This window comes from Ruditapes philippinarum, unplaced genomic scaffold (genome assembly GCF_026571515.1).
Source record: "Ruditapes philippinarum isolate M1 unplaced genomic scaffold, ASM2657151v2 ctg4521_1_1_1_1, whole genome shotgun sequence".
NCBI lineage: Eukaryota > Metazoa > Mollusca > Bivalvia > Venerida > Veneridae > Ruditapes > Ruditapes philippinarum.
Window position 1 is genome coordinate 26,970 of NW_026857489.1, and position 20,679 is coordinate 47,648.

Genomic DNA, 20,679 nt, shown 5'->3' on the forward strand with positions numbered 1-20,679 from the left:
TTCGTGTTTTCGATAAGCTATTAATGTAATCGGGAAAATATTTAGTAAAAGTGCATTAAAAATATTCAGTAAATACCATTATGTCGAACATTGACAATATATCATGTGCTTATTAATAAGTTAACATTGTGTATGCATGTTGTTATAATTCTATATAATGTAACTCTATATTTTAATGTATGACATTGTGTTTGACATGTTTTTATGTATATAATCAGTAATCGTATGTAATTATGTTATGTTCTCATGTAAATGTGTTAATTAATTGTTATATCAGTCACTAACAAGTGGAATAAAAGATTATATATACCATTTTTGTATTAAGTTACTAATGATGTAAGGGGTATTTTGTATAGCATGACTCGTGTTAGGTTTATTACTAAATCTAAAGATTGTAAAATTCCTCCGCTAAACTAAATGGTTTTAGTTGCACTTTTATTAAAAATCTTAAAAATAAAACCGTTTCCTTACTCTTTCTTTCATGAAATTGTAAGATTCTAGCAGTTTTTTCTCAATGGATAATTGTAATAGTAGGCGATAGAAACTATGAAAGACTATTCTATTGCCAGTACACGTACTTAACATTGTAACTTTGAGTTATTTGATGGCGCCATGGGAGATATACGTGACATGATATAGCTATTTTATATGATTTAAGGACAATTACAGACGAAAGTTCTTTCCTACAATATGATATATCATATTCTCTTGACACTTATAATGACAATCTCTTATAAATTGTATGAGAAATAAGAAGTTATTCTATCTTTGTCATCAACAATTGTCAGTCTTATTATAGAGTCAAGTGAATCCGTGACATTGAATCACTGTATAAAGAAATATAAAATGTTTATATTACATTGACAACAAATCAAGAGTATTAAATCCCACTTTATTGGGATGATGATAACATCATCTTAAATGGAAAAGAACAGCCTCCGTGGTCGATGGGTTAGAGTCGATGACTTCTAATCCAGTTACCTCTCTGGCGTGTGTTCGATCCCCGGGAGATGCTTTGGTAGTTTAGCGCGGAGGAAGGTAGTCTAGTACTGGTGTAACTCTCCAGGAACGATGGTTAGGAAACTACCCGCCTATAGGACTGAATACTGTTGGAAAAAGGCGTAAAATTAAACAAACAAACAAACAAACAAAATGCAAAAGAGATAAAATTGAAAATAACACTACGACTCCTAACGAGTAGAGGCAGCACTGTACAGACGCTTTTTCGAAAATTAATGTAGTTTTATTACGCGCCTGCCATCGTAATATAATCAACCACCTGTTAAAACTTGACTGAAACATCCCAACGCAATATATAATGGCCACCTTTTCCCAACTCTCAACTACAATTCTGCGATTCATAAACAAGTCATTACTTTATTTTACATAAATATAGGATAAATCCAGATACTTAAATAAAAGAAGGATCAACAATCTTTTTTTTTTCAAATCAAGTTTTATATAATTTTTAACATAAGGTACTTCTGCTTTTTAATGTTTCTTTTAATTAATATTTAATTCGACATCTCTATCAAAGTAAACATTTTATAAAATCAAATTCAGATATTCGGAATAATAAGATTTCCTATTAAATATAAACTAAATATATAATATTTAACGCACTTACTTGATACAATCCATTCATCTTGCAACAAGTCAAATTTAAGATATAAACCCATTAACATCGAATAATGTGTTCCATACACATTATTAAGAAATAATGTGTTCCATTAAATACATGTTATGGACATTTGTGAGAAATTTTATTATGTAATAAGTTACAAGGAAACAACATTATATTATAAGGATTATTTGTTATTGATACCTCTATATTTATAAGCTTGCATTTAAGTGTGTAATTATTTTTTAAAGTCATTATATATTGTTGAGTACAAAACTTTTGGGCTATAAAACCGATATTGGATCGGGAGCTTAATAAACAACTGTATTTGTGTAAAAAAACGCAGTAAGCAACATTGTATTAAAGATTTTAGTGTCTTTTAAATTGCATTGAAAATAAGATACGAACACAACCAATGACATTACTACTGTGCTTATGCACTTTATCATACACGATATGATTTAAGTGAGCAAACTCATCCAAAAGAAATATAAAGACGACAGGCAGACTTACTACAAGTACAATATGGCTTTGATATGGAGTTACTTTGAATCGCAAAATGTATGCGAGATGGGGTACAACATGGATTTTGGTATGTATTTCTTCTACACTCGATAAATTAAAACAAGGATAAATTGAATACATTGGATCCAATATTCATTTGTATTATATCACATGCTGCAAACGGTGGAAGTACATTGGATAATCAATATTTATATAAGTTATGTAAAATACACAGACGAGTATATTTTAGCATCTACTTAATGACATTTTCATTGTTTAAAATTGTTCAAAATTTTCAATTTTAAGTATAGATATATTTGTAGCAATATTTAGAGGAATTAAATGATTGATTGTTATTTGTTGCATTGCTGTTTTAATATTAATGCTGAATATCTCACGAGTTTTTATATCTTTGAACAAAAAAAAACAAAAATAAATAAATAGATAAAAATAAATAACTACAAAAATCACTTTTAACACTATTCTCAGTTTTAAAATCAATATAAACATGTAGAAGAATGCTCACTTAAAATGGTATATCTGTAAAAAAAAATTCCAATTTTCAAACTCATTTCATCATGTCACAACCCGGATATTTCGTTGGTCAGCATCAAGTCCAACATAATATAGTGGTATGCTTTAGCCTTTTTTAAATAATAATTTGTAATAATAATAATGATGATAATAATAATGATGATGATGATGATGATGATTATGATAATGATGATGATGATGATAATAATAATAATAATAATAATAATAATAATAATAATAATAATAATAATAATAATAATAACAATAATTATGATAATGATAATGATGAATAATAAAAAAAATAATAATAATAATAATGATGATGATGATAATCCAATACTTATACAAACTGATGCGATATCCTGCATTTATGATGGCGTGAATGATTGATTGTTATCAATTATCTAGAATTGATGATTCAGGATTGATGTGATGATGATAAAGTCTCTTATTGATTTATGATTAGTATGAGGGATTGATTAGAGTGATTGTCAACAAATGATGACGACAAACGACTATAATAATCATATGAATGATAAAATATTGATTAATTATTTAATAGATAATTTGATCAAAATGATTTATGATATATTTTCTTTCCTAATCAATTTTACCCATACCAAATTTCATATCTTTTAGCAAATATATGCTACAGATTGTTTCGCGTGATGTTCATAGCAATCGTGTGATAAAGGCCAAGTTAAGTGATATTTATTTAGATACAGGATAACTTTATGGTTTACATGTACGTTAATAAACATTTGCATAAAAAAGCCTTAAAAACATCTTATTAGTAAATCCCAAAATGTTTCATTTTTTTAAATGTATATCATACACGATAAACGAAATCACTTTTCCTTGCAAGTCTTAAGTGGATTGGGAAGTAGCAGTGCCATGGAATAGCTTCATACCATTGCTAAGACGATCACGTCATAGTGATATTATGAATTCAAACGCCGTTTTTCTGCAGGTCGCTCAATTGGTAGGGGCAACCATGCATTCAGCCAGCATCCCATCGAATACTGACACAAGCTGTGGATCGCATGTTTGCTGTTTCTGCCTACAGGCTCATAGCTAGTAATGAAAAGCGAGGTTTATGCATGATTTTTTCTTTTTAAATTTGTTGTGTTTGTTTTATTCAACGATTATCTAAACAGAAGCGGTAAGAGTTCGTTTTACAATACAATACATCGTACAATATTTCTTCAAGATCAAACGGATTCAATTATTTTTCTAAAATGGAAATATGTGTAGTAAAAACTTTGAATAACTGGGGGGGGGGGGGTACCGAGCGGCAAGTGGTCAATTAAGTTCTTATTAGTCTGAAACCATTTTTATGCGTTCATCTTTTGTTTCATTTTCAGTCACGTGACGCACTTGCGCGCAGTGATCTCTGCAGCAGCGCATGCAAGCGTCTCAATACAGCCCGACAAATGTGCGAATAAGCTGGGCCAATCGGCATGATATACCGTTATACTTCTGAGCCGTGATATTCGGGCGTCTTATATGGTGTTGTTCTATCGTCAGTATTACTTCAAGGCCTCGTCGGCTGCTTAGACAGTTGATTGTTCCTACTGGCCTAACAAATAGAAGACATAATAATCAAGATTATTAAAATAAGGTACGCAAATTTTGATTGGTTGATTTGATTTGGAGAAAATGAACAACAACAAAACACCCGTAACTGAACGCCAATCTAACCTAGAATAAGAACAACTACAGATATTTTTGAATAAACATTGTCCTCCGTTAGCTCTCTGCAACGGAACGTTATATCCACTATAGTATATTCATTGTAATTGATGTATAGTAATCAGACATTTTTTCAATTTTTTTGTTTCGGATTTTTTGAGAGGAAAAACAGAATATCAAACCCTCATGTATCCCCAAGAACAATCCTTAAGACACATTCGTTAAAACTTGATCGCCGGACTGAATTAAGAAATAACGGAGAGCCAGTTACGTATCTTTGTCACATGTCTCATAATCTATGATTCATATACAGTTTACTTCATTGGTGTCATGTTTAGGAAATAGGATATCAATTCCTGAGTGCATTGTTGTAAGAATAATGCACCGGTTGAGTTCAAATGCGTTGGAATATCACGAAAGCGCCGATAGCCTGGATGATTAATACAAAGCATTGAACGAAAACGTGCATATTAACAATAATGCACGAAAATTAATATCTATTTCCATTTCTAAACGTCAAGAAAAAGTATAATCTATTATAAAGTTGGACTTTTATGTTTGGCGGTCTAAATTTGTTTTTCGCCTCAGATTTTCCAATAGAAACGTTCTTTAAAGGCCGTTCAGTGGGTTTGAAAAAAAAACTTGTCGTTAATCTACGTTGTAAAACATTTTGGAATAACGAATTTTTGAAAACGTTGATAAAACTTTGTTTGTTTATTTTAATTTTTTCAGTCTATAAATTTTCCAAGCGAAAATACAAAATTATTAAAAGTGAAATAAATTTTTAAAACTTAATCGGGCTGCGACGTTAAAATAGCACTTGATTTGATTGTTTTGGCACGGTGGGTCTGTTTGGCGCTACATCTGTACGTCACGTAAACAACACCCTTTAAACGTCTCTGTTACAGCAGTTAACGGACTAATTAAAAGATATTTGGTGTTCGGATTTATTTTTTCTTAGTTTAAAAAGACCATTTTCTCAATCATTCTAGATAGTTTTTCACAACAAAAATTCCAACAAAAATTGTTTTTATTTTAACTTCAGATTTTTTAAAAAACAAATGGCCCTTCCCAATGTGAGAAAATACACAGGGGGAAAAATAAGAACGGCGAGTGCATTGTTGCAATAATGCACGCTTCGGCCATTCTTTGTTTTATAGAAAACATTTCCCGATAGTGTTAGAATAAATCCGTTTAAACGGATCGATCAATTTTAAAAAAAAAAAAAAAAAAAAAAAAAAAACAACAACCAAAAAAACGATTATATTTAAAATGTTTAATAACCGGTAACCGAGTTTATTTTTGACCAAGAGACGAAACAGTTACAAAACGGCTCTATATATACCTTAGTTTTTTATAATTAGATTGTTGACAATTTGTTCGTTTCAACAATGTAATTTTTTTCCGTATCCGACAGACGATACCCTGACGGAAAATAGCTTACACCCATATTCAGAATCAATGTATTGTAACCATTTGAGTCCAACAAAATTAACCAACAAAATCCATTTTTTAGGCATAAAAAACAAAATTCTGTTTGAGAATTTAAGGTTTTAATTGACGAGGTCTGTTTTAACCGTTTAATTCTAACCGTGACGCCCCTAGTTTTAAATTGTTTAAATTGATAGAATCGGAATAAGTTTGGGTGCATAAAATGTAATTTTATTTAACTTATAAATTTTTTTTTGAAAATAAAAAATTTTTATAATAAATAAAACAAAAACCCCATCTTAAAAATTAAAAATTTTATTTAAAAGGTTTTTAAAGGTTATCATCTTTAAAATTTAAAATTTCGTAAAATTTTTCCCTTTTCCATTGGAAACCCTGTTTTTTCTAGTAAAATCATCAATGAGAAAACCAAATATAAGACATGTTTTTTTTGTTAAAAATACAAAAAATGTAATTGTTTTTTTGCTAGGAAAAATTTGGGTGAAACGTTTTGGGGTTTGGTACATAAAATTTTTTTTTTCTCAAAAAATTTCCAAAACTTTTTGTAATTTAGACTTGCTTAAGCAGTTTTTTAAATTTTGAAACTCTCAAAAAACATCTTTTTTTCTTTCCCTTTTTTATATTATATATTTTCAAATTTCATATATCGTTTTTAATCCTAAATATGGTATCATTTAAAGCAAAAGGGCATGCGCATGGGATAAGAAAAATGAAATTTGGGTTTGGTTTTTTGAAAAACTTTCCCAAATTTTTTCCTTTAGGGATTCCCAATTTTTTTTTCCTGTCGTAATTTTTTAAAATTCAAATTGTAACTTTAAAAAGTCCCAAAATTTTCCGAAATTAAAAGTGTCCATTTGCTTGCGTTAAATTAAACCTTTCAAAAACTCAGGGTAAAAAAAACCAAACGCAAACTTTTTTCCCCAAAAGTCAATCCTTTTGGATAAAGGGAAACGAAACAAAATCTCTCCCTAAAACAACCCCAAAAAAATACGTAAATTTTTTGGGGCATTTAAAAGTCCACTTCCCTTTAAAAAACATAAACTATTTCAATGCATTTTCTTTTTTTTTAGAAAAGAATACAAAAATTATATATGTTGTTGTGGTTTAAAATTAATTAATTTAATGTGGTCTTAAAATTAATTTGTTCTCAATCACATTTTACATTCTATTCATAAATTTTACCAAAAGACTTTATTCTTCTTTGGATGTCCAAAATAATTACATTCATACATCACTTTTTACAAATATTTAAATATACAAAGGATTACACCTCTGTTTTTTTTTCCATGGTTGCTGATTTGGAACACATTTGTGTGTCGTTTGTTGCTAGCAATAGCACGACAAAGCGCCAACAGCGCATTGTTGACTTTCGTCCTGCCGCTAACGATGCGCGCAAAACGGCGCTTTGTCGTGCGGCATTTTATCGCAATGTCATATTGTCGCTCGCGTCAAAATTGAAGGACTTGCTATTTGTAATAATATATATATAAGTAAAAACTTCTAACTTGCCGTTATTATAAGCAAAAACGCTAATTTAAATTTGCCGTAGCTTTCGGCCTTGCGGCCTTCTCAGCAGCATTTATTTCACATACAAATATATCAACAAAACAAATGGAATGACGTAACGTCAATGAACGACGCCCGCCGTGGCGTTGGTTGCCGTCTGCCCGCGTTATTTTTTGTTGTTAACTCCATACGGTCTATAGGTTCTTAATTTATTTTTCCACAAATTTCTTATTGTTTTTCTGTATTGTTCATTCCCGTATAGCTTTTCCAGCCCCATTATTGAAAAATCATTCTGGTGTGGTCGTTCGTATAAAAATGCGCCGCTAACGGATCGTTGAATATTTGTTCGTATTCTGGATAAATTAATAGTGTCTCGGTACAACGATCCCCTGTTCTCCAACATTAAAATAACGTTCGCCAACGCTTTTACATAAACTCATACACAACATTCGTAATTTGCACGTGATCTGATTTCCTAACCTTATACGAGGCCCGTTCACACCAAATGAATCGTTGTTGCTTCAATAATCGTACGACAAATCCACACTTTTTGGATCTGCAAGGAGCACAGGAATTTTCGGCTGTTAAAAAATAGTTTATTGGTTTCTTATGAACGAGAATGTCTTGTAGGTTATTATCTTCTTCGAAATGCTGCAATTGCGTTGGATTCGGAATATTTCCTCATTCTATTAGGTTGAATCAGTAGGTGTTTTCGTACATTGTCCTACATTCGGTGAGCGCTCGGAAAAAATGTCAGTACAAGGGATTCTTCAAGTGTTTTCTTTACTTCATTATAATTAATAGGTCACTTCTTTTACACTACTTTAATTTAATTCGTTTCAATTATTGTCGATCTTCATAGCCTCGTTTCTGTAACTGAGTTTTAATTATTCTCTATGTTGTTTGTAAGTCGATTCATTAGACATATTCGCTTAGGCACGGAGGGCAAGTCCATATGTATTATTTTTTTTGTCATTCCGATGAGACGAATTTTATGCAAGTACAGTGTTATTCTCGTGGTTTAGTGTATAGGTCTGTTATTTAAAATGCCATTCTGAATCTTCTCCATGTAAACGTCGAAGAAACTCAGTTTTCTAGTAGAATATCTAAATTTCTAATTTTATCTCTTGGCATGAGTATTCCCAAGCTTCCAATGAATGCTTTTAACGACCGATACCGTGAGTCCAAAGCCCCAAACGTCAATCAACATACCGAAATTATCTCAAGCGAAGTTTATCTTTTATCGTCATTTCAGCTGTATTCCATGATTCCAAGTATGTAGATGCGTAATCATCCCTAATCGTGAGCCAACACAATCCTGTCCTTCTGTCCTGCGTTGAATTTTCTCCATCAAATGAAATAGTGTATTTTCAAGGACCAGTGTCCATCATATTAAGAACATCTTCTTGGCGTTCTATTGTTAGGGTGGCACGTTGATTTAATGCACGTCAATCGTCATTCTCGTGCCTCTGCCCGTGGACACTGGGGTACAGGGCTTTTCACGTCTAAAAGAAAAGATTTTCCTGCCGAAGGGGGGTTAATATTCTCTAATTTTCTTAAGAAATCAGTTGGTGTCTTAATATATGAAAGGAAAGTTATGTCCACATGGGCGCGTAGGCTCCATTTCTACTATTTCGGCCATTTTCTCTAGGATGATTCTTCCCATTTGCTATTTTCTCAATGGCAACCCTGTTTATGCAGTTCTCGGTACCTTGCAGTTACCCGATTAACACCAGGACACTCAAATATCCTTTTAAATCTTTGGAAATTTGATCCTTTCTTGGGCACATAATCATCGGCCATCTTTTTCACTTGTTTTCAATATTTCGTTCTATCTCGTCACCCTCCATATAAGGTGGCATTCAGTTCATCTCAGCCTAAGTACCTCTATAGGTCCTCTGGTATCCTAACAACATACCAGACCCCTATCCCCGGACTAAAACTAAAGTATCATTATTTAAGCTCTTTCATTCTTTTTCTTCATTCTTTTTTTTTTTTGTTTTTTTTTTAGCCATTTATATCATCTTTTACTTTTTTGTGTAGGGTTAACCATTTTCCCTCCCCGCATTTCCCCGTTATGCTTCTTTTTCTGTCTATTCTTTTTTATGTTTTTTGTTTTCTTTTATAAAAAACTCATTATTTTCGGGGTTCCCCCGTTTTAAATCATTTAATTGCCTTTATCATATTTCTCCTTGTCGGTAACAAATTTCATCCTTTTTGAAGTAAATAGCTTCTCACTCAGCTTGTTGAACGACATATTAACAACAGCTTCCTTTACCAAATATCTGTAATTCCGGAATTCGGAAATTTTTCATAAGTTTCCGGGTGACGTCCTCTTTAATTTATCCGTGAACTTTAATGAATCAAGTCATTTGGTTGGTTACATCTAATTCCGTTTTTGGGCATCCAAAACATCAAAATGATCACCATTTCTGAGGCAATAATAACTACTTCTTATGAATCAACCCTCCTCATAAAACTTAACCAATTATTTTGTAACCACATATCACATTGCACACATATATTCGAACCATAACACATTGCTCAAGCCGTAACTTCCGCCTCAGTACCCAAACACTTTACTCCATTTCTCCATTGTTTTTGTTTTTATTTTTTTATGGGCTGAAAATAAATGATGCTGAAGAAGGGGCCGCAAGGGCCGCAAACACGTGTAAATTTAAAATTACCGTTTTGCTTATATATATATATATATAGTATATATATATATATATATATATAATATTATATATATATATATATTTATATATATATATATATATATATATATATATATATTTATAATATTATATAGATATATATAGAAGCCAAACGACAAGATCCGACATTACGACAAAGCGTAGCTTTAACAAAGCGCCTTTGGCGTGCTTTGCTAGCGATAGAGACAAGACGACCAAACCCGCCATTTGGCGCGTGTCGCTAGCGGGACAAGGTGACAGGAACGAAAAAGCCAATAACCGGACAACAACGCAAACGCCGGGCAATGTTACCGGAATCAGCTCTCTATAGTTTTCGTTTACATATGAAATCAGAGGTAAAAATACTTTTCTCTATGGTGGCTTGATTTTGATACATTTTTGTGCGTCGTGTTGGGGTTTTAGCGACAGCACGGACAAAGCGCCAAGCAGCGCGTTGTCGGGACTTTTCGTCTTGTCGTCCCGTCCTAATGATATTTCGCCAAAAGGGCGGTTGCCCTGCGGTGTGTTGTGGGGATGTAAAAATTTTGCCCGGGTCAAATAGGGGAAAGGAAATTTGGGGTTTTTGTATAAGTTTAAAAAACAGGGGCACCTCGCGACAACCCCCGCCGTTTTTTTGTCTTCGTAGCGGAAAATGCGATAAAAAGACAATGCCCAAAAACGCGCCCTTTTGGGATTTTTTTCCCACGACAAGACATTTTGAAAGGTTAAAATTTAAAAAAGGTTTTCTATCTGTTTTTATGTATAAGGGAAAAAGCAGGGCGAAACCCGGGAACCCCCAACCCTTTTGGGGGGTTTCGCTAGCGGGCAAAATGGGAAAAAGGGAAAAACGATATGGGGGTTTTGGTTTTTCGTTTTAAAAAAAAACCCCGCAACGGCGTTTCCCCCAAAACGGGCCCCCTAGTTTTTGTTTAAAATATGAAAATTTAGATGTAAAAAAATTTTTTTTTCTATTTAACCAAAATTTTTATGAATTTCGACGGGGGGATTTTTTATTTATGCAGGCTACCATCCCGGCCTTTTTTAAATTTTTGTTTAAAACAAATCAAATTCTTACATGAAAAAATTTTTAAAAAGTTTGAAATTTTTATTTTGAAACATTTACGAGTGTTGTTTGGTTTAAATTTTTTAAAAAAAATTACAAAAATTTTTAAAAAAACGACCCTTTATTATGACGGGTTTTAAAAAAAGGGCCCCTTAAACATTTTGCTAAAAAAACATATTGGTTTTAAACATTTTTTAAAAACCTTAGTTGTTAAAAAATGTTTTTTAAAAAAAGGAAAGTTAATTTTTGCGTAATTAAACATCAAATATTGCGGTTTTTCTGTTTTTAAAGGAACACATTAAAAAGGGGTTTATAAAAAAATTTTTCTTTCAACCCCGCTGTAACCCGGAAGGAAAATTTTTTTCCCCGTTTAAAAGGGTCTAAAAATAGTAAAGTTTTTTTTTTTTTTTTTTGGGGGCCTCAAACTGGTTCATCAAAACGGGCTATTCATTTTGCAGGTAAAAAATTAAAAACATGTTTTAGTAGCAAAAATTTTAAAAACTCTATTTTAAAATTTTTTTCCTAGACTTTTAATTTTTGGGAAGTTTCTTTTTTTATGTTTTTAATGTCGTTTGGGAACATTTTCCCCCGCTTTTTGTGTTTTTTTTGCAAGCCGTGAAATTTTCCCTTTTAAAAAGTTTATTTTTCCGGGTGAGGGATTTCCCCTTTTTTTAAAAAACCCCTGCTTTCCTTTTTTCTGATTTGGGTTTTATCCGGTTTCCAGCAACGCTTGGGGCGAGGTTTTTGGTTTTGTTTACGAAGTCGCTGTACTGTTCTGGATTTATCAAAACGTTTCTTTTTTTTTCCCGTTCATTCCTTCGCAGTAAGATTTCAGGATTTGCAAAACATTTTCAAAATCTGTGGCTTCTATTTTCCCCCTTGGGTTTTTTTCGTCTGCAACGAAGATTCCAAAGCAACCATAAAAAATTGACATTTTCCCGGTTTTTTTTAAAATTCCCTTTGAAATACTTTTCAAACAACCCGGTAGGCTGTCTTCGTATTTTTTTTTTGCCCTTGAAAACGGCCATAAACAAAATATTGTAAATTTTCCCCCAAACCTGTTTAACCCATTCGCATCCTTTAAAAGCGGCGTAGCCCTTTCTTCGGTGTCTTTGGGGGGCTTTTAAACTTCGAAACCTTTGATTTCGGTGTCATCAACCCGATGGGGCATACAAAAGAAACCTTTTTTGGGCGTTTGCAAATTTTTTTTATCAAAAGCGAAAACCCCTTCTTTAAACGGGGGGCCCAAAATTTAAAAGGAGGAATTTTCACTTAGTGAAAATATTTTTTTTGATGTGTGAGGGGGGGTTTACTGGAGGTGTTTTGATTCGGAGTCTCCTTTTAAATTTGGTTTTTATTGGGAAAAATCAAATTTCCTCTTCAAAACCCCCAAAACCCATTTAGCAAATTTAAAGATTGGCCCGTAGATGTGGATTTTTCTAGACCCCGTATGTCTCAAAGCCAGCGTCCAGGTTTTAAAAAACTGTTTCTTTTTGTCTTTTGCCGGAAACGGTTCTTAGGCTTTTTTTTATTTTCCCGCTTTTTGGGAAAAATTTCCCCTGCGTTTAAAATGAAAAGGTTTTAAAAAAATTCTTACATTTTCAATTTGAAAAGGGAAAAAGTTAACAAAAGGGACACGGTCAGTGAGGGTTTAACGAAACTGGGGGTTTTTGGGTTTTGCCAGCGGAAAATTTTTTCAAGAAACAAAAAACAAAAAAAATTTAAATTTTTCCCTTTTAAAAGACTTATTTGTGTTTTTTCTTAGGAACGAAAATAGTCCGGGAGTTACATTTTAACTCCCTCTTTTAAAGTTTTCTAAAAATTTGTTTCACATCGCCCTTTTTTGTTTCCAACTTGGGGTCAGTTTTTTTTCAAGGTAAAATTTAATTTCTGATTTCCCGTTGGGCGCAAAAAAATTTCCTTCTTTTCTTTTAATTTCCATAATAAAAGGCAGGGAAAACAAAAAAGCACTGGCGGGTGAAAAGGGAAAAATATTGCTTCTTTTCAAAAGTCCGTTTTGCTTCAAAAAAAGTTTAAAAATCCCCTTCTACATCCGGGTTTTTCGCTTTTTTGGATGTTTTTCCCCCGGGGGTCACGTGGGGCTCCGCGATTTGGGTCTTGGTTTTTTGATTCTTTTCCCCCGGGCCCTTTCCAAAAAATTTTGACCCCGTGTTTCCCCACTTGATGCAAAATTCCGGCCAAGGGTGGATGCCCCTTTGAGCAAATGGGATATTTAACGTTGTCTGGGTTTTCCCCCTCGTGTTTTTATGATGGGTTTTAGTTTAAAAATTTTCCCCTGGGGGAAGTGATTCTTTTTCTTTTGCTATCGGACTTTCGTGTTTTGATTTTGTTTCCCCAAATAAGTTCTCGAAAAAGTACCCTGAAATTTCTTCAGATTGAAACTTGTTTTTTTTTCGTTCTCGCGAGTTGCAGGGGGGCTTTTTGTCCCGGGTTTTCGATTGATTTTTGCGGTTTAGGGCTAATTTTCCTGGACGCATTGATTTGTAATTATTTAAATTTTATCAAAATCTTTTGCATTTTTTTGTTTTGGACCAAAATGGGTTTTTTTCCCAAAAATCTACAAAACCCCGCATCATTTAAAAGTTGGGCTTCTTAAATTCCCTTCCTTTGTTATCTTTTTGAAAAAATAAAAACAAAAAATTAACCCTTAAGTTTTTGAAACTTAAAAATTTTTAAAAATATGCCCTTTTTAAAAAATAGGGGAAAACCAAACCCCCCACAAATTTAATTTTTTTAGGGTATTTTTTAGTTTTTATTAAAACTGTTTATGAAATTGGAAAAAAATCAAATTTAAAAATGATTAAAAAATTGAAACCTAATTAAAAATGATTTAAAGAAGATTTGGTTTTTCGGGGAAACCTTGTTGAACGCTCAAAAAGCACGTATTGTTATTTAAATCCCAAAAAATTTTTAAATTTTTTCATACAAAACAATTTCCTTTTTTTTCCCGATGTGAAATGTATATAAAAAATCGCGAAAAAAAAGTACTTTTAAAAACCCTTTAAAAGTGTGATGGAAAAAATAAGATACCCAAATTTTTAAAAAATTATACTGAATTTTGTAAAAAGGTCGGAAAAACTGGGTCTTATATATGATAATAAACAGAATGTTTTTTAAGTAAAAAACAATGTTTTTACATTTTTAATACGTGAGCACTGGTTTAAACGGAACCCTCTGGGTACTGCCCGTAAAGTTGGGTTATCAAAAGGCTTTTGTCGGGCTACGTAAAGTTTGGGTTTCGGGAAAATTTGGAAACGAATTTATTTTGTGTAAAAACGGACATTTTTCTTAAATGGGTCAACGTTTAGTGAGATGACCCTTTCTCGGGTCAAAAAGTCATCCCTTTGCTATCAAAGAAAAAAAAATATATATGTTAAAAAAAATTCTTTTAAGTACAGGGTTTGTAAAAAATTTTGATTTTAAGGGTTCCAAGGGGTACTGAGCAAAATAGTTTTTATAAATTATAAAGTAAAATTTTTCAAAAGGAAATTTGCTAATAATGTTAGGTCGTCTGACCTTTTTTTGTTACGTATTTAATAAAAAATTTAAAGATAAGGGGCTGCATCAAATTTCTTAAAGTTTTAGTACTTTTAAAATAACCCGGTTAAAAGTAATTGCCAAGGGTTTTGCAGTAAACCTTACCATACCGTTTCTAGATTTTTGCTCGTATGGTACCCGTTTTTTTTTGGGGAAAGTAAATTAAAAATCAGGCCAGTTCTTTCAAAAAATTCTGCAGTTAAAGTTTTTGCAGTCCAGGGACCCGTAAATGGGGAAACTCTGATTACGAATATGGGGGCAGAAATTACCCCACTAGTCGGAAGGGGGTGAAAAAAATTTCCAACTGTCTTCTTAATTTAAAATTCAATTTTTTTTACGTGGGGGCAAAAGAAAACCCAAATTTCCCTTTTACTTATTATATTTGGGTTTTTCCTTGGCAAAAACAAATTGATCCCTAGGCCAGTTTTAAAAACAATTTTTGGTAAAAATTTAAATTCCCTTTTCCCCCCCCCAAAAAAGGTTTTTTTGCTTGATTAATTATTTTGGGATCTAATTTTTTAGAAAAAAAATTTCCCCAAAAAAAATTCCTTGCACAGTCCTTTTAAAATCAACTCAAAATTAAGTAAAAAATCACAATAAAAGTTTTTATTTTCTACCCATTTTTTTTATATGTACTTTTCCGGGGCGTTTTCCCGGGTCGATTGTTTAAAAGTTCAAGGTTTTTTAAAGTTTTCGGTTAAAAAATCAGGGAAAAAATACAATTTCCCGGCCCCTTTTTTTTATGCCCAAAAATAAGAAATTTTAGGGAATTTTTTTAGTCAAAAATGTATATTTTTCCCGGGAAAAAGAGTTATTACGAAAATAATTTTTATTTTTCAAACGGAAACATTTTTTCAGATTGGGCAAAAAGTTTCATACAATTTCGCGTTTTAATCTTTAAATTTTTGTTTAAAAAAGTATTAAAAAATTTATTTATCATTTTTTATTGTTGGGGAATGTTTTTTATCGAAAAGTTTTTTTTAAAATTTAAAATTTGGGGAAATTTGGGTTAAAAAATTGCCATTTAAAAAAAAATTTTTTTATATATAACCCTTCTAAAATTTTTTATTGTACGGAAGCGCGTTGTGGTCAAAATCACGAAAAGTGTTGTTTTTTTTATTTTTTTCTCATATTTCAAGGAGTTGACACGTTATAATTGTAGATAAGGCAAAATAAATTATTTGAAATGTTTACTTCTTGTGAAAAATGTATTTTGTAATAACTTAGGGTTGCCTTTTAGACATCATGTTTATATTTCAGCATAAAACAGATAACGTGGGCATGCATGGTGCTAATCAAGCTAAGATGGTAAACTAAGAAGAAGAGAAAATTGCAAGTTATATATTTAATGGTAATTGATTCTATATTATTCATTCTTTTTTTATGCTTTTTGTTTTAAAGTTCATATTATAGGAACATTATGTTGATATCGATTTGCAAATTTTTATTTTTATGGTATCAAACGAGGTAATATTTGAACATTCTCAAATGCGATTGATAAAAATGTTGTGGATAGTACATACAAAAAATTATTATAGTAAACACATTTAACTTCATATTTCAGTTATCAGTCATACCTGCATATGTTAATGATGTGAATGTGACATTAACCAAGAGTACTTTAAATGAGGTAAGAAAATAGTTGTTTGGTATTTTTATTTTAAAACATTATTTTTAAATCTCCAAAATATAAAATAATGCATTATTTTTGATATTTGAAAACTTGTTTAATATCTAATCATTGTACCCCTTTCAGTGTCAAAGCTGATTATATGCCTTTTCGTTTAATGTCTGCCTTGAGTTAATTAACCTTTTGTACTGTTATTATTTCAGCATTGAAGGGACAGTTCTTTGTGTCCTTTGTAACAAGGCGGATGGTGAACAACATAAAGATTGTACTGAAGCTAGGATAAGCAGAGATGAAAAGGATAGAAGAATATTCTTAGAATTTCTAAAAGAACGCAACCCTTTTTCGAATCAACAGTGTTTACGAAATATTGAAACTGGAGCTGTTGCTGAGGCTAGTGTTAATGTCGACCGAGCCGTAGATATTGGACAAAGGATTTTAGAAGAAATGACAGGAAAGAGTGTTCAAGAATATACCTTCAAAAGAAACCGACAGGCCATTACACTTGGTACAAAAAACAGTATAAAAGTTGGTGGAGAAGTTATAAATGTTGACCCACAATTATTATTCCAGCAGTTATTGACAGTTGCTGATGATTCAGTGGACAGAATTGAAGAAGTATTTTCCTATGAGCTTTGTGGTCACCCTTCTTCACTATTTGACTCATCGGGTCTATTGCGAGAGGCACAAAAGCCAGCGTTGTCAAACTCAATTTGGGAACTCGGACAATGCGGAGCAACACAAGTGCCCAATGAAGATGTATGTTACGTCCTGGACGAAGGGTCGTTAGTACAGAGGTTACCTTGGAAATATGGATCGACTTTCCATGATATTTGTAATAAATATGTAACAATGGTGCAGTTACATTATGGCTGTGCTTACATTGTATTTGATGGCTACGTAAACGGTCCTTCTACTAAAGATGTGACACATGAACGCCGGAGAAAAGGAGTAATTGGCACAAAGGTTAACTTTGATGCAAGAACACCTTTCAAAACCAAAAAAAAAATATTCCTCTCTAATTATGAAAACAAACAGAATTTCATCAACTTATTAGGGTCGTATCTAACAGACAGGAAATGTCATGTATCAAATGCCTCAGAGGATGCAGATCTTCAAATCGTTCAGACTGCAATTATGAAAGCAAATGACAAAACGACAGTAGTTATAGGTGAAGATACAGATACATGTATATTGGTTTTGCTATGCTATCATGCTGATACTTCCAAAGAGAACATATTTTACAGATCCGACACGAAGACCAACATTAAGAAGAAGAAGATTTGGGACATCAAGAAAACAAAAGCAGTCCTTGGTAGTGATACGTGCAAACGTTTACTCTTTATTCATGCTTTTTCTGGGTGCGATACCACTTCGAGGTTGTACGGCATTGGAAAAAGTGTGGTGTTGAAAAAAGCAATCACTGATGCTCATTTCCAAAGGCAAGCAGATATATTTCATGCTAATTCTACCCATGATGAAATAGAAGCAGCTGGAAAACAAGCATGATATGTATATATAACGGACTATTTGGTGAAGGATTTAGATACCCTCAGGTATAAAAAATTTATTCATAAAAGCAAAACACTGGAAACACTGTGGTTCAAGTTCAAACATTGCCACCTACAAAAGCAGCCGCAAAGTTCCATAGTTATCGAGTTTACTTGCAAGTTCAGAATTGGATCGGAATAGACCTGTTTTGGGGATGGGCTAAGAATAGCTTGGATTTAAAACTGATTCCTATCCAAACATTACTACCTGTTGCTCCAGAAAAACTTCTAAAAGTTATAAGATGTTCATGCAGGGTCAACTGTGATACTAAAAGGTGCACATGCACAAAACATGGACTATCATGCTCTACTGGCTGTAGTAATTCGCATACTATTGACTACGAAAGTCAGACAACGGAAGAGACTTGGATGAATTCTGAGTAATCTGAGTGAATAATCAGGCATTTCCGATTAGGAATACTAGACAAGTATTAACAACAGTTGTATATTTTGCTTTTTCAGTCACATTTTATGAATTTCCAGTCACATTTTATGCACTGTACAATTTTGACAATATTAGGGAAAAAAGAGTGGTAATTATCTTAATGTATCACTTCTATAATGTAATGATTGTTGTAATGTGTTGTAATGAATGTTTGTACATTTAAAAGTTATAAATGTGTGTTGTAATGAATGTTTGTACATTTAAAAGTTATTAATGTGCACTATTTTAAATGTTATTGAAAAGGAATATTGTAGTGATATATCGGCATATGAGTACGTAAATGCATTTTGTAAAAATATAGCAATAAAACAGACCTGTTGTTTCACACATGTATAATATATTGAAATTATTAACTATAGAATCATTTAAGAATGTTTCAGACATCTTGGTGAATTATACTGCTTATTTATAGATTATTTCATGGTACCTTACAAAAATTCTTAAAAAAATAGTTTTATCATTAGTGGGTGGGGTATTACTTTATACTAGTCTGAATGAAAATATATGATTTATTCATTGTTGCAACTTTTGTAATATGATTAACTTTATTTTAAATGTTTTATTTTAAATAAAAGCATGTATGTGTACAAATGTGTTACTTTATTTAACTATAAATGACCATAATATCCATAAAACTACTAAGTCTTATTTCATATATTTCACAAATTGAAAAATTATATGGTTTAAAAACATGGCATTTTGAGCAACTTATACTTCAAATATTTTTGAGGACTTTTTTTCTGTAGTAACACATATATTGTAGATTACAAATATAAAATCATCTTTTATGAAGGAATTTGTTTTAGGTTGAGTCTATTTTTTGGCTAAAATGCCTGGCCTAACACCTTTTCACAGCAAGAAACTTTTAAGGTATTTTAAACGAGTACAATTTCATATATTCAAAAGCTCTTGTTTAAAATTAAAAAGAAATACCTTTTTTGAAAATATATACATGAAAAAAAAAATGTTATTCCTATTTGGTATGAGGGACCTTAAGTACAGTTTTATGTATGAAAATATAACTTGTTAATTATTAATTATTACTTAAATTTGAATCTTTTTACTTTTTTTTAAAATCTTAGTACATATTTTTAATTAATTGAAATATTTTGGTCCTTTCTGGAGGTGTGCTGCTTTAATGTATGAAGATTATACACTGAAACACAGAACAAAAGACCTTCCTAAGTGATATTTGTATACACATTGTACGTGTTTATATTTCGTATGATACGATATTCTTTATTTTAGCTGATTATTTTAAATCTATAGAAAACCGATCAATTCCAAATCAATTTGTGTACGCACTATACGTATAGGGTAGCAAATTTTAACGCGTTGTTTTATACACAGTCACAACGTACAAATGGTTTAAACTTGTTTTCCTTTGCGACATTGTATATAACTTAGTCTTAGATTGTGTTATTAAAAGAAAGAATATTTCAAAGATAAATGATAATATAACTTACTAATTTCAGATGTTATTCCTAAATTATGACCCACTTCTTATGAGAGCAGCCGCGCTTTTCCCTCCAGCGTTTTTAATGGATCGTTTGATGTTATACATGAGATGCCGTTTAAGTCCAAACGGCGAACATTTAATATTAAATCTTTTGAATGTAGTCGAACCGTGTAAGGTACATGAAAAGCGATTTTATATTAAAGTTTTATCGTATTTAATGGCAGCGGCGATACTTTATTCAAGTGTATTACGAACGAATATGTATGGTGGATCAGGATTTTGTACAAGGTGAAATAGATGAATAATTTATTGATAAGCAGTAATTGATCGATATTCCATCAGTTCATTAACTAACAAAAGTCGCATGTATTTACTCGGTTGCTATGGAGGGACACGGGTAGCGTCCTTTAGATACGTCACGATTACAGGGTATTTCAAATCCTCAATAAAGTAACTGTTACAGATATTCTTAAAACTGTATTAAAATTGATAATACGGATTTGTTTTATTTGTGTACATTGCAAACTTTTGAAAGATAAAAATAATGCCGCCTTACCTGTTTCTGTCGAATCTAGAATTAGCTACCTCCATTTTGAATTCTGTTTTTGTTTACGTTACTCCGAGATTAAACAGTATCGACTCAAAATATGTAACGAAAATTAAAACCCACTTTATATACATAAACGCGCATACATTTCATTTTCATGGTTCAGTTTAAGAAACCAATTTTCATAAGAAATGATTTTTTTTTGTAAATGTGTATTTTTCTTACAGTTTTGATTAAACACACGTAGTGTTATACACTGTATAGTATATTATTATATCGTGTACAAGTGTTGAAGATTTAACAGTGGCGGTCGTATTGGGCGATCATTACACTAAACGATTTTCGAAAATCGATTAAAACATGAATGTGAAATCGGATCTAGCTTAAACTTTAACGCGTATTGATCCATGTGCACTGCTTTATAAAAA

The 20,679-nt window shown here is 31.8% G+C and overlaps 1 protein-coding gene across 2 annotated transcripts in view; it reads right to left on the reverse strand.

Moving 5' to 3' along the window:
- LOC132749917 (uncharacterized) overlaps positions 1 to 20,471 on the reverse strand; it is a 42,829-nt gene extending 22,358 nt beyond the window's left edge. The window contains exon 1 of one of the 2 annotated variants that reach the window (XM_060739847.1): positions 20,261 to 20,471. In XM_060739847.1, the coding sequence (XP_060595830.1) occupies positions 20,261 to 20,295 (35 nt within the window). In that variant the 5' untranslated portion in view covers positions 20,296 to 20,471. Of the gene's footprint in view, positions 1 to 19,711; positions 19,901 to 20,260 lie in introns of those variants that run through there. The other variant, XM_060739849.1, reaches the window with a different exon arrangement.
- Positions 20,472 to 20,679: the final 208 nt, after the last annotated feature.